Genomic DNA, 13,894 nt, shown 5'->3' with positions numbered 1-13,894 from the left:
TTGTCACAGTAGCATGATGGTTTCTTAGGCAGTGCCGCCTGAGGGCTCGAAGATAATGCGCATTCAACAGTGGTTTCCAACCTTGCCCTTTACGCATTGAGATGTCTCTGAATTCTTTGAATCTTTTCACAATATTATGTACTGTAGATGTTGAAAGACCTAAATTCTCTGTAATCTTGCGTTGGGAAATGTTCCTCTTGAACTGTCTAACAATTCTTTCACGAATTTTGGCACAAAGGGGTGAGCCATGACCCATCCTTGCTTGCAAAGACTGAGCCTTTGATGGACGCTACTTTTATACCCAGTCATGATACCTCACCTGCTACCAATTAGCCTGCTTAATGTGGAGTCTTCCAAAATCCTGTGCACTTTTCAATCTTATTTTAACTCTGTCCCAACTTTTGTTGAGTGCGTTGCAGCAATCAAATTCTAAATTTGTGTATATTTACAAAATACAATTAAGTTGGTCAGTAAAACTATTGAAAATCTTTTCTTTGTACTTTTGTCAGTTAAGTAAAGGTTCACGTGAGTTAACATATCACAGATTTTTTTTTGTATTTTGGAAAATATCCCAACTTTTCTGGAAATGGGGTTTGTAAATTGATAAGTAAGCTTGTGGATGATACCAAGATTTGTGGAATTGTGGATAGTTTAGAAGTCTGGCAAAGAATACAGCACAATACAGATCAGTTGCAGATATGGACAGAAAAATGGCAGATGGCATTTAACCCATAAATGTGAGGTGTCGCATTTGGTAAAGCAAATGCAAGGAGACAATACATTGTTAAGGGCAAGACCTTTAACAGTGTTGCTAAGCAGAGAGATCTTGGTATCTAAGTTCATAGCTCTTTGAAAGCGCTACACAAGTCAATAAGGTGGTTAAGAAGGCTTATGGAATGCTTGCTTTTATTAGTCAAGGCATTGAGTTCTAAAGTCAGGAGTTTATGTAGCAACTTTAAAATACTGGTTAGGCCACCTCTGGTTGAGTTGCCCACGATAGGAAGGATGTTGAGGCTCTGGAAAGGGTGCAGAAGAGGCTCACCAGGTTTTGAGGGTGTGTGCTGTCATGAGAGGCTGGACAAACTTGGGTTGTTTTCTCTGGAGTGGCAGAGACTGAGGGGAGATGTGACAGGTTTATAAGATTGAGAGGGATAAAATAGACGGGGCATAGCTTTTTTCCAGGAAAGGAAGGTATAATACTAGAGGGTATGCATTGAAATGAGAGGGGGTAGGTTCAAAGGGGATTCATGGAGTAAGTTGTTTACTCTGAGAATGGTGGATGCTTGGAATGTGCTCCCTGGTATGGTGGTGGAGGCAAATGCATTAGAGGTTTTTAAGGGATATTTAGATAGGCACATGAAAATGAGACAGAGGAATATGGACACTGTATGTAGGAGGGATTAGTTTTTGGGGGTTTTTATGATTTACCTTTTAGGTAGTTTGGCACAGCATTGTGAGCCAAAGGGTCTGTTCCTGTGCTGTACTGAATTGAATTGACTTCATTCTCGTACGTGAGTAAAAATCTTTATGTTATGTCTCCATCTAAATGTGCAATCATAATTTATAATAAATAGAACAGTCAATGTAATAGAGTACACTCAAGTCAGCATGAGTTAATCAGTCTGATGGCCTGGTGGAAGAAGCTGTCCCAGAGCCTGTTGGTCCTGGTTTTTATGCTGCGGTACCACTTCCCAGATGGCAGCAGCTGGAATAGATTGTGGTTGGGATGGCTTGGGTCCCCAGTGATCCTATGGACACTTTTTACACACCTGACCTCGTAAATGTCCTGAATCATGGGAAGTTCACAATTGCAGATGTGTTGGGCTGTCTGCACCACACTACAGAATTATGTGATTGAGGGAAGTACAGTTCCCATACCAGGCAGTGATGCAGCCAGCAGGATGCTCTCAATTGTGTCTCTGTAGAAAGTTCTTGGGCTTTGGGGGCCCATACCAAACTTCCTCAACCATCTGAGGTGAAAGAGGCATTCCCTCACTGGCTATTTTCCTTCTCTCTTTTAGTTGAGATGATTTGTCTCAAGCTGAAATGTCAACAGTCCATTTCCCTCCACAGATGCTTCCTGTCATCTTGGTGCTGCATGAATGGTGTTAGTTATTTCTAGTACTGGGGTATCAAATGCTTGGCTCCGATGTGGGGTCTTGACTTGAAATGTTGACCATCGGTTTCCTTCCACCAGTACTGTTAGACCTTTTGGGTACCTTCAGTAGCTTTTTGTTGTCTGTGGATTATTGTGAACTAAACAAATAGGTTGTCTTTTTTTAATAAAGTTAGTTACATCTACTGTTCTAAAAGAGTAAGTTGGGTTTTTTTGTTTAAACAAAAATTGAGCTTTTGTTTAAATGGAGCTTTGTTCACTCAATTTTCTTCAATTGTACATTTTTCTGAATATGGCTGTATTGTCCATCCTTAATTGCCTTTGAATGTGGCGAGGCAACTCTGTGAACCATAGTAATCCTGTAATAGTTGCCAACTTTTTTTGTGTATGTTTTTTTTCTGGGTCTTGATGGCACTGGCTTCCAGTTCATTCCTTGGCCAGATACAAATTGATAAGCAGGTACTGGCCAGCCAGACACAGTTATACTGACAACACACAAAATGCTGGAAAAACTCAGCAGGCCAGGCAACACCTATGGGGGAGAGAAAAGTACAGTTCATGTTTCGGGCTGAAACCCGTCGGCAGGACGGGAGAAAAATAGGTGGTGGGATGGGTGAAAGAAACACCGGGTGGTAGGTAGAACCTGGAGGGGAAGGGATGAAGTAAAGAGCTGGGAAGTTGATTGGTGAAAGAGACAGAAGGCCATTGAAGAAGGAAAAGAGGGGGAACAGCCCCAGAGGAGGTGATGGTCAGGCAAGGGGATGGGAGATGGTGATGGTGGAGGGGGGCATTACCAGGTTTGAAAAATCAATATTTATGCCATCAGGTTGGAGGCTTCCTCCAGCCTAAGTGTGACCTCATCATGACAGTGGAGGAGGCCTTGGATAGACATATTGGAATGGGAATGGAAGTGGAATTAAAATGGGTGGCCACTGGTAGATCCTGCTTGTCCTAGTGAAGTGGCATAGACTGGGAGACCGCTTCGAGCATCTACACTCTGTTGATGTAGATTGGGAGACCGTAGGATGTGGAAGGTTAAAACCAAGTGTGTGCGTACAGCTTTGAATAAAAAAGGCTGTTCTGCTCTTTTTCATTAGCCTCCTTTGGAACTTTGTCACCAAACACTTGCAGCACTGGCAGGAGTTAATAGCTGTAGAGTTCTGCAGCATGCTGGTGCTGTTATTTTCAGCTACCTGTTCAAATGCCTCAAACATAGTAGTTGTGATCTCATTCCATCACTACTTCTAGCAGTGCTTTTCAGATATCGATGAGTTCTTAATTTTTTAAAGAAAAAGGTTCCCCTCAGATTGTATTTAAAATGTGTTTCTTGCTTCTTAAATGAATGTCGTATGTTTTTGATGACTCTATCTTGTATAGTTCTATCAGATTATCCCTCAACCATCTCCACTCAGGGAAAACAAGCTGTGTCTCCATTATGCAAGTGTTCCAATGCAGGTGAACCTCCTCGGCACTTTATTGAATGCAATCATGACCTTCCTACTGTGCAGCACAGTGTTCTGATCTGTGTTTTGTGAAGTTGCAACATACTTGTTAACTTTTCTTTTCAATATGCCAACTAATTAAGGCACGTGCCATACTACCCATTTTTTGCAAACTGTGCCTTTAAACTTTAAGATGTCTCTGTTTAATATTCCTTAGTGGTCTACTGTTTGCCAAGTATGCATTTGACTTTTCAATTTATTTATAGATTTAAAATCCGTCTGCTAACACTCAGCTTTCCATCCGATTGATAGCCTGTTGTTGCCTTTGACAATCTTCCTTGCTATTCACAACAATTTTAATAGGTAGACTTGTGTATTTACACCCAAGTCATTAACATATCTGAAATGCTATACACTACAGGTCAGTCTTTCCATCCAACACAAATCTTCCACCACTACCCTCCGTTTCCTATCATCAAGTCAGTTTTGGATTGAAATTGTCAGCTTTTTGTTGCAGCTCTGAAAGGAATCATTAAATATTCCCACTCAGGATTACAGCTGAAATCCACAGTTGATTGTTTAAAAATTGTATCGATCCTCAAAATCTGTGTACCCTGGACTGCAGACATAGGTTGTGAATGTATTTTCCCTAAAGGGAAAAAGGAAATGTGGAAACTGTGCTGGGTTGCAAGTAAGATTGAAATGCAAGGCCCCCACTTCCTACCATCTTGCTAGTGAAGATAGTCTCTGGAAAATAAAATTGAAGACCTTGAAGCAAGATTGCAGTACCAGAGGGACATCAGGAGCTGCTGTGTACTTTTCTTCACGGAAATTTTTCTTCGCTATGAGCCCTTGGTATTGCAGGAAAGATTCTAGCATGGATAAAACAGTGGCTCGTTGGCAGGAGGCAAAGAGTGGGAATAAAGGAAGCCACCTCTGACAGGCTGCTGGTGACTAGTGTTAGGACTGATTCTTTTTACGTTAAATGTCAGTGATTTGGATGATGGCATTGATGGCTTTGTTGCAGTTTGAAGACAATGTGAAGATGGGTGGAGGTGCAGATAGTTCTGAAGTAGAGGCTACAGAAGGACTTAGACAGATTAGAAGAATAGGCAAAGAAATGGCAGATGGAATACAGTGTTGGGAAGTGTATGGTCATGAACTTTGGTAGAAGAAAAGAAAGAGACTATTTTCTAAGTGGAGAGAAATACAAAAAATTGAGGTGCTGGGGCATTGGGAGTCCTTGTCCAGGATTCCCTAAAGGTTAATTTGCAGGTTGAGTCTGGTGAGGAAGGCAAATGCAATGATAACATTCATTTCAGGAAAGCTAGAATATAAAAGCAAAGATGTAATGTTGAAACTTTATAAAGCAATGGTGAAGCCTCACTGGGTGTATTGTGAGCAGGTTTGGGCCCCTTAGAAGAATGTGTTGAAACTGAAGAGGGTTCAAAGGTTCACAAAAACTATTCTGGGATTGAAAGGATCTTGGCCTGTATTTACTGGAATTCAGAAGAATGAGGGGTGACCTAATTGAAATCTATCAGATGGTGAAAGCCCTTAATAGAGTGGATGTGGGGAGGATGTTTCCTGTGGTGGGAGAGTCTAAGACAGAGGATGCAGCCTCAGAATAAAGGGGCATCCTTTTAGAATGGAGATGAGGAAGAATTTCTTTAACCAGAGAGAGTGAATCTGTATTCTTTGCTACAGACAACTGTGGAGGTGCAGCCTTTGTGTATATTTAAGGCAGTTGCTGATAGATTCTTGATTGGTCAGGACATGAAGGGATATGGGGTGAATGCAGGAGTTTGGGTCTGAGAGGAAAATTGGATCAGGCTTGATGAAATGGCAGAGTAGACTTGATCAGCCAATTGGTCTAATTCTGCTCCTATATCTTGCGGAAACGTAGCTCACCCCTACCATTTCAGATGCAGCTCTGGAGCCTGAGGGCTTCACTATCCATTACATGGACAGGACAGTGGAGTCTCTTAAAGGTAGTGGAGACAGTGTGCTTCATGATAGACTCATCATGGTGCACAGATGTAGTGATTCTGTCTCAATCCTACTCGACCTGGAACATCTGGCAGTCAAGTGATGTCCATTTTGTCTTCTGAGGGAGTTTCTACCATTATCCTGGTAGGAGTGTACATTCTACTCCTGCCAATGTCACTGGAGGAACTGAACATGGTAATCAGCAGTAACGAACACTGCACTCTGAAGCTTTTCCAATCATTGTGGGGAGTTCCAACGAGATGGGCTTGAAGTCTGACCAGCTACCACCATACATTTCACCAGTGGAACCAGAGTAGCCAACATACCTGACTTCTGTTTAAACCACCAAGAATTTTTACTATGCCATTCTACACCTGCATTTAGGCAAGTCTGATTACCTGGCTGTACTACTACTACCAGTATACAGCTAGAAACTGAGGACTGCAGTACCTGTGTTGTGGGCATGGGAGGTGGAGGAGCATTTAAAGGACTGCTTTGAATCAGTGAACTGTACAATGTTCAGGAATTCACCTTTAATATGCCGCATTTGTCACTGACTTCATCAGTACCTGTGTGGATGATTGTGTGCCTTTGAGAACATAATGGATGTACCCAAACTAAAAGCTGTGGATGAACAAGGGGGTTTGCAATCTGCAGGCGGATAGGCTTGTGGCGTTCAAGACTAGTAATCCAGAACTATACAAGAAGTTCAGGTACAAACTTGTGAAAGGCTCTTCTAAGAGTAAGAAGAAACAATTCTGATTGAAGTTGGAGACTGAAACAGAGGCAAGTCAGCATTGCCGTAGTTTGCAGACCACTACTTTCTACAGGGCATAACCTAACATGAATGGCTGATGCTTTACTCTCAGATGAACTCAACACCTTTTGTGCATGCTTTGAAAGGAAGAATAAGACTACACTGTACAAATCCCTACAGCATCTTGCAACCCTGTGATATGTCTCAGAGGCTGACATCAGAACAGCTTTCAAGTGGGTGAACCCTTGCAAGGCATTAGGCCCCAATGGTGTACTTGGTAGGCACTGAAAACTTGTGCAAACTGGGAGTGTTAAAGGACATTTTCAACTTTTCTTTGCTGTTATCAGAGGTCATCTGCTTCAAAAGGGTGACGATCCTTCCAGTGCCCAAGAAGAGCAGGGTGAGCTGCCTGAACAACTATCAGACAGTTGCATTGCCATCACTGAGGTGCTTTGAGAGGTTGTAAACCAGTGTAAATAAATACCTGTCTAAGCAAGGATCCGAGCCTGCTGCAGTTTGCTGATAGGCAAAATAGGTTGACAGCAGATGCAATCACACTGGCTCTCCACTCTGCCTTTGACCACCTGAACAACAGTAATATGTACCTCTGACTGCTGTTTATTGATTAGAACTCAACATTCAACACAATACCTCAGTACTAATTAAAAGCTTCAAAACCTGGGCCTCTGTACCTCCCACTTCAGCTTGACTTCCTCATCAGGTCAGTGAGGATTGGAAATAACACATCCTCACTGACAATCAACACCAGCTTAAGCACATTCAAGGATGTGTGATTATCCTGCTGCTCTATTCTCTCTACACCCATGACTGTGTGGCTAAGCACAACTCAAATGCCATGGATATATTTTCTAATGACACAATTGTTAGCAGAATATCAGATGGTGCTGAGGTGATGTACAGGAGTGAGTTAAAGTAAATTTCTTATCAAAGTACATATTTCAGCATGTACAACCCTGAGATTAATTTCCTTGTGGGTATTCACAGTTAATAAAAGAAACAACAAAAATCAAACATTAATAAGTAAGCAATAAATATCGAGAACATGAAATACTGAGTCCTTGATGGTGAGAACAGGTTTTGGGAGCAGTTCAGTGTTGGTGTGAGTGAAGTTGCGTGAAGTGAGGTTATCCCCTTAGAATCAAGAGCCAGGAACTGTTCCTGAACCTGGTGGCATGTGTCCTGAGGGTCCTGTACCTCATTCCTAATGGCAACAGTGAGACACTTGCAAATTTCTACAGATGTACTGTGGAGAAATTCTAACTGGCTATATGTCCAACTGGTATGGGGGAGGGGCACTGCACTGGATCACAATAAGCTGCAAACTCAGTCAGCTCTATGATGGGCAGCAGCCTCCCCAGCATCCAGGACATCTTCATATCTTCATAATGCAATGCTTCCTTTTTGAGACATCTATCATGAAGCACTCCAATCACCCAGCACATGTCGTCTTCTCATTGCTACCATCAGATATCAGATGAGGTACAGGAGCTTAAATGTGTACACTCAACAATTCAGGAATAGTTTCTTCACTCACCCCCCCCCCCCCCCCCCCGGCCATCAGATTTCTGAAGAGACATTGAACACATAAACACAACTTCACTTTTTTTTGTCCTACTTATTTAATTTAACTTTAAAAAAAATGTACTGTAATTTACATTTTGTTATGTATTCCTGTAAAACAACAAATTTGATGACATATGCCTGTGATATTAAACCTGAGCAACACATGTAAAATGCTGGAGGTATTCAGTGGATCAGGCAGCATCTATAGAGATGAATAGACAGTCAACATTTTGGCTGGAGACCTTTCTTCAGGACTGGGAAGAAAGGGCGAAGATGCCTGAATAAAAAGGTGGAAGGAGGCTAGCTAAAGGTGAAGCCAAGTGGGTGGGGAAGGTCAAGGGCTGGAGAGGAAGGAATCTGATAAGAGAGGAGAGTGGACCAGAGGAGAAAGGGAAGGAGAAAACCCAGGGAGAATAATAGGCAGGTGAGAAGTAAAAGGTCAGTGGGGAATGGGGGGGGAGGGGTTGCAGAATGAGGGCAAGGAACAAAAGTTTGTGTAGGGAACACTTTGCATCTAGTGTCCACAATGCCATTAGTTTCAAAGTAAATATGCAAAAAGATGGGTCTGGTCTGTGGGTAGAGTTTCTAAATTGGGGAAAGGTAGCAGAAATGATCTGGCAAATGTTGATTGGGACAGGCTGTTTTCTGGCAAAGGTATACTTGGTAAGTGGGAGGCCTTCAAAAGTGAAATTTTGAGTGCACAGTCTGTGTGCTTGTCAGAATAAAAGGTAAAGAGTACAAGTGTAGGGAACCTTGGTTTTCAGAGATATTATGGCCCTGGTTAAGAGAAAAAAGGAAGTGCACAGCAGGTATAGGCAGGTAAGAACAAATGAGGTGCTTATGGAGTACGAAAAATGCAAGTGAAGACATTAGGAAGGCTAGAAGAAGGCATGATGTTGCACTAGCAGACAATGTGAAGGAGAATCCTAAGGGATTCTACAAATATGTTAAGAACATAAGGATAGCAAGGGACAAAATTGGTCCTTTGGAAGACCAGAATAGTAATCCATATGTGGAGCCAAAACTGATAGAGGAAACCTTAAGCAAAATAAATTTGTTTTTACTCAAAGCATACAATCTAGTGAAGTGGGCAAAGCAGCATCAACTTCATGGACCCTGTACTGATGACAGAAGAGATGTTTGCTATCCTGAGGCAAATCTGGACAGATAAATCCCCAGGGACTGACAGGGTGTTCCCTTGGACCCTTCGGGAGGCAAGTGCAGAATTTGTGGGAGCCCTAGCAGAATATTTAAATCATTCTGACAAGAGGGATACTAGAGGACTGGAGGGTATCCAATGTTGTTCACTTTTTTAAAAAAGGTGAACGTAAACATAAACCAGGTAATTATAGGCTGGTGAGTCCAACATGTGGGAAAGTTATTGGAAGGTATTCTAAGGGACTGGATATATAAAAATTTGGATAGACAAGATTAAGGATAGGCAGCATGGCTTTGTGTGTGGTAGGTTAAAACTCCTCTTGGAGTGTTTTGAAGAAGTTACCATAGAAATGGATGAAGGCAAGGCTGTAGACGTTGTTTACATGGACTTTAGCAAAGCATTTGACAAGATCCCGAATGGTCAAGAAGGTTCAGTTGCTTGGCATTCAAGATGAGGTGTTAAATTGGATTAGACATTGGCTTTGTATAACCATATAACAGTTACAGTACAGAAACAGGCCATCTTGGCCCTTCTAGTCCGTGCCGAACGCTTAATCTCACCTAGTCCCACTGACCCGCACTCAGCCCGTAACCCTCCATTCCTTTCCTGTCCATATACCTATCCAATTTTACTTTAAATGACAATACGGAACCTGCCTCTACCACTCCTACAGGAAGCTCGTTCCACATAGCTACCACTCTCTGAGTAAATAAATTCCCCCTCATGTTACCCTTAAACTTTTGCCCCTTAACTCTCAATTCATGTCCTCTTGTTTGAATCTCCCCTACTCTCAATGGAAAAAGCCTATCCACGTCAACTCTATCTATTCCCCTCATAATTTTAAATACCTCTATCAAGTCCCCCCTCAACCTTCTACGCTCCAAGAATAAAGACCTAACTTGTTCAACCTTTCCCTGTAGCTTGGGTGCCGAAACCCAGGTAACATTCTAGTAAATCTTTTCTGTACTCTCTCTCTTTTGTTGACATCTTTCCTATAAATTTGGTGACCAGAACTGTACACAATACTCCAAATTCAGCCTTGTAGGAGAAGCCAGAGAGCAGTAGGAGATGGTTGCCTCTCTGATTGGAGGCCTGTGACTAGTGGTGTAGCCAATTGGTTTTAGAAGTTACAAAATTACTTAAATGGAGATTTATCTGTGTGCAGTTAAGGTGTTTCAGCTGATTGTAGTAAGAAATACACCTGTATCTGGAAAGTCCAACTGCTGGTGAGTCAGTATCCTGGCAAACACTACACCATGAAGACAAAAGAACACTCCAAGAAGCTCTGTGTAAAAGTTATTGAAAAGCAAGTAAAGAGAAGGATACAAGAAAATTTCCAAGTCACTGAATATCCTTTGGAGTACAGTTAAGTCAATCATAAAGAAATGGAAAGAATATGACAGCTGTAAATCTGACTAGAGCAGGCAGTCCTCAAAAACTGAGTGACTGTGCAAGAAGAGGACAAGTGGGGAGGCCACCGTGAGACGCATGCCAACTTTGGAGGAGGTACAAGTGGAGATGGGAGAGACTACATACAGCAACTGTTGCCCAGGTACTTCACCAGTTGTAGCTTTATGGGCAAGTGGCAAAGAGAAAGCCACTGTTTGGAGGGGGGGGGGGGGGGGGGGTGGGGGTGGAACTCATTTGAAATCTCTGCTGGGTTTTGCCAGAAAGCATGTGGGAGACTGAAGTCCGCTGGAAGGTTTTCTGGTCTGATGAAACCAAAATTGAGCTGTTTGGCCATGAGACTAAATGGAGTTTGACATAAGCAAAACACCACACACCAGCAAAAGCACACCATCCCTGTGATGAAGCATGGTGGTGGCTGCATCATGCTGTGGGGATGCTTCACTCCAGCAGGCCCTGGAAGGCATGAAAGCAGAGGGTAAAATGCAGGGAATTCCTGGAGGAAAACCTGATGCAGCCTGCAAGAGAACTAATTTGGGAAAAGATTTGTTTTCCAGCAACATGACAACACAGGAAGGGCTTAAAAACAACAAAGTTAATGTCCAGGAGTGGCTAAGTCTGAGTCCAGACCTCAATCCAATTAAGAATTTATGGCTGGACTTGAAAAGGGCTGTTCACTCACAATCCCTGTGCAATCTGACAGAGCTTAATCAGTTTTGTAAAGAAGAATGGAGAAAATTGCAGTGTCTAGATGTGCAAAGCTGACGGAGACCTATCCACACAGACTCAGTGCTATAATGCTGCCAAAGGTGCATCTACTAAATACTGACTTGAAAGGGTTGAGTAATTATGCAATCAATTATTTTGTTTAATAATTGTAATAAATTTAGACCAAGTTGTAGAAATTTTTCACTGACAAACAGCCTTTTCTATTGATCTGTGCCAAAAAAGTCAAATAAAATCCATTGTGATTCAATGTTGTGAAACAATAAAACATGAAAACTTCCAAGAGGGGGTAATATTTTGTTAGGCACCGTAACATTCATGCCAGCAGCACCAAACTCAAAAACAGTTGCTTTCCCCAAGTAGTGAGGTTGATCAACTCTTTACTCATTAATCCACCCCTCCATGCTCACCACCACTATCAGTTCCTGTCAGTCACCTCCTGTGCCTAGTGTCACTTCATGGACATGCAATCGATCGATCTTATGTATATTACATTTTATTATTGTGTTCTTTATTATGGTTTTTCGTGTTGCATCAGATCCACAGTAACAATTATTTTGTTTTCCTTTACAGTTCAGTGCTGAAAATGCAATTAAACAACCTTTAATCTTAATGCAGGCCCATTGGGTCAAGTGGTTTTGTGCAGTATGTTAATTAAAGCCAGAAGATTTTGGAAGCTGTGAAGGCTCAAAGCTATGTTACCTTTTAATGCTTTCTTTTAACAGATGCAATTTATGCTGCTGTTTAGTCGTCAGGGGAAACTTCGACTACAAAAGTGGTATGTTCCCCTTTCGGACAAGGAGAAGAAAAAAATTACGAGGGAGCTGGTTCAGACAGTCCTAGCACGTAAACCGAAGATGTGCAGCTTTTTGGAATGGAGAGATTTGAAGATTGTGTATAAAAGGTTTGAATACAATATTCAGTTTTAACTGGTTTGGATATGCACTCACTAGTGAGTTGCTTTTTTTACATTACTAAAAATGGTTTTAAATGCAACTATTAAGAGTCCCTTGTCTTCTGTAAAAGAGATGTGGAGTAAACTTAAACATGCAGTACAGCTGACAGATGGAAAAGTGGTAAGTGTATGTCAGTAATGCAAGGAGAAAAAAATATATGGCATTATGCAAAAGGATCAGCCAGTGGGTGTAAATGGATGACTGATCTGCTAGAAATACAGCAGTGGGTTACAGACTAAAATTTAATTGAGTGGCTTGGGGGCTTGTATACAGAATAAGAGTGCCCATTATTTTCCTGCTTTGTTCCTAATTAACTGCTGAAGTTATAAACTTACTATACAAATTTACTATACAAATATAAATTTGACATGGAACCTAGAATGTTGTGAATGTTAGAACTGTTGTGAACCTAAGGGCTTCATTCACTTGTGTGCCTCTGGATGGATGTGAGATGGATGGCAACAGAGTATCTTTTTTTTTTAAAAAAGTGCATTACCTGCTGTTGGCAAGGTACCTAGTGACATGTTCATTTATATTAAGGAAACTGAGGCTCTGTCATTGAAAGCCTGAAGTTAAGAGTATTATTTGACGATTATTCCCTAATAAATGTAAAGATATGGCAGCATTTTTTTAAAAACCAGCTACTGGAAAAAATTGTTTTAAAATTAGTCTCTAGGTAAAGTATGTTAAAGGGAAAGTTAATTATGTACAGTATGTCTTGCACTGATGGCAATTATTTTCAAGTCTGAAATAAATGATGCGTGACAAATTCTACAACAGAATAGAATCCTTGAGCAATTTTCCTTAGGACTGTAAGATATAAGAGCAGAATTTGACCATTCAGCCCATTGAGTCTGCTCAGTTGTTTAATCATGGCTCGTTTATTTTCTCTTTGCCCCACCCCTTACTAATTAAGAACCTGTCAACTTAAGTATACCCAGTGACTTGGCTTCCTCATCAATTTGTGGCAATGGATTCCAGAATTCACCACCGTTAGGCGAAAGCAATTTCTCCTTGTGTTTGTTCTAAAGAGGTGCTTCTATTCTGAGTTTGTGCCCTCTGAACCTAGACTCTCCCACTGTTGGAAGCTCCTCTTGATGTCCACTCTATCTAGCCTTTCAATATTTACTAAGTTTCCCCTCATTCTTCTGAAGTCCAATGAATATGGGCCCAAATCTCTCCAAAAGTTCCTCGCATGTTGAGAGTACAATGAAAATTCACAAGGATGTGCTGGGACTGGAGGATCTGAATCATAGGGAAAGGTTGAATAGGTTAAGACTTTATTCCCTAGAACACAGGTTACCTAAGTTAGGTCTTTATTCTTTGGAGTGTGGAAGGTTGAGGGGGGACTTGATAGAGGTATTTAAAATAATGAGGGGGATAGATCGAGTTGATGTGGATAGGCTTTTTCCATTGAGAGTAGGGGAGATTCAAACAAGAGGACATGAGTTGAGCACTAGGAGGCAAAAGTTTAAGGGTAACATGAGGGGGAATTTCTTTACTCAGAGTGGTAGCTGTGTGGAACTAGCTTCCAGTAGAAGTGGTAGAGGCAGGTTTGGTATTGTCATTTAAAGTAAAATTGGATAGGTATATGGACAGGAAAGGAATGGAGGGTTATGGGCTGAGTGCGGGTCAGTGGGACTAGGTGAGAGTAAGTGTTCGGCACGGACTAGAAGGGCCGAGATGGCCTGTTTCTGTGCTGTACTTGTTATATGGTTAAATTGATCTTCTGCACTAGAACTCCCAGGTTCTTTTGTC

General features: G+C 41.6%; 1 protein-coding gene across 4 annotated transcripts in view; it reads left to right on the top strand.

The window, feature by feature from the left end:
* Positions 1 to 13,894, top strand: part of LOC132393013 (AP-1 complex subunit sigma-2) — a 75,066-nt gene that overhangs the window by 2,257 nt on the left and 58,915 nt on the right. For all 4 annotated transcript variants that reach the window (XM_059967702.1, XM_059967703.1, XM_059967705.1 and 1 more), the window contains exon 2: positions 11,906 to 12,084. In XM_059967702.1, the coding sequence (XP_059823685.1) occupies positions 11,906 to 12,084 (179 nt within the window). The remainder of the gene's footprint in view (positions 1 to 11,905; positions 12,085 to 13,894) is intronic.

The sequence above is a fragment of the Hypanus sabinus genome, chromosome 4, assembly GCF_030144855.1.
Source record: "Hypanus sabinus isolate sHypSab1 chromosome 4, sHypSab1.hap1, whole genome shotgun sequence".
Lineage (NCBI taxonomy): Eukaryota > Metazoa > Chordata > Chondrichthyes > Myliobatiformes > Dasyatidae > Hypanus > Hypanus sabinus.
This window is presented reverse-complemented; position numbering and strand designations above follow the sequence as displayed.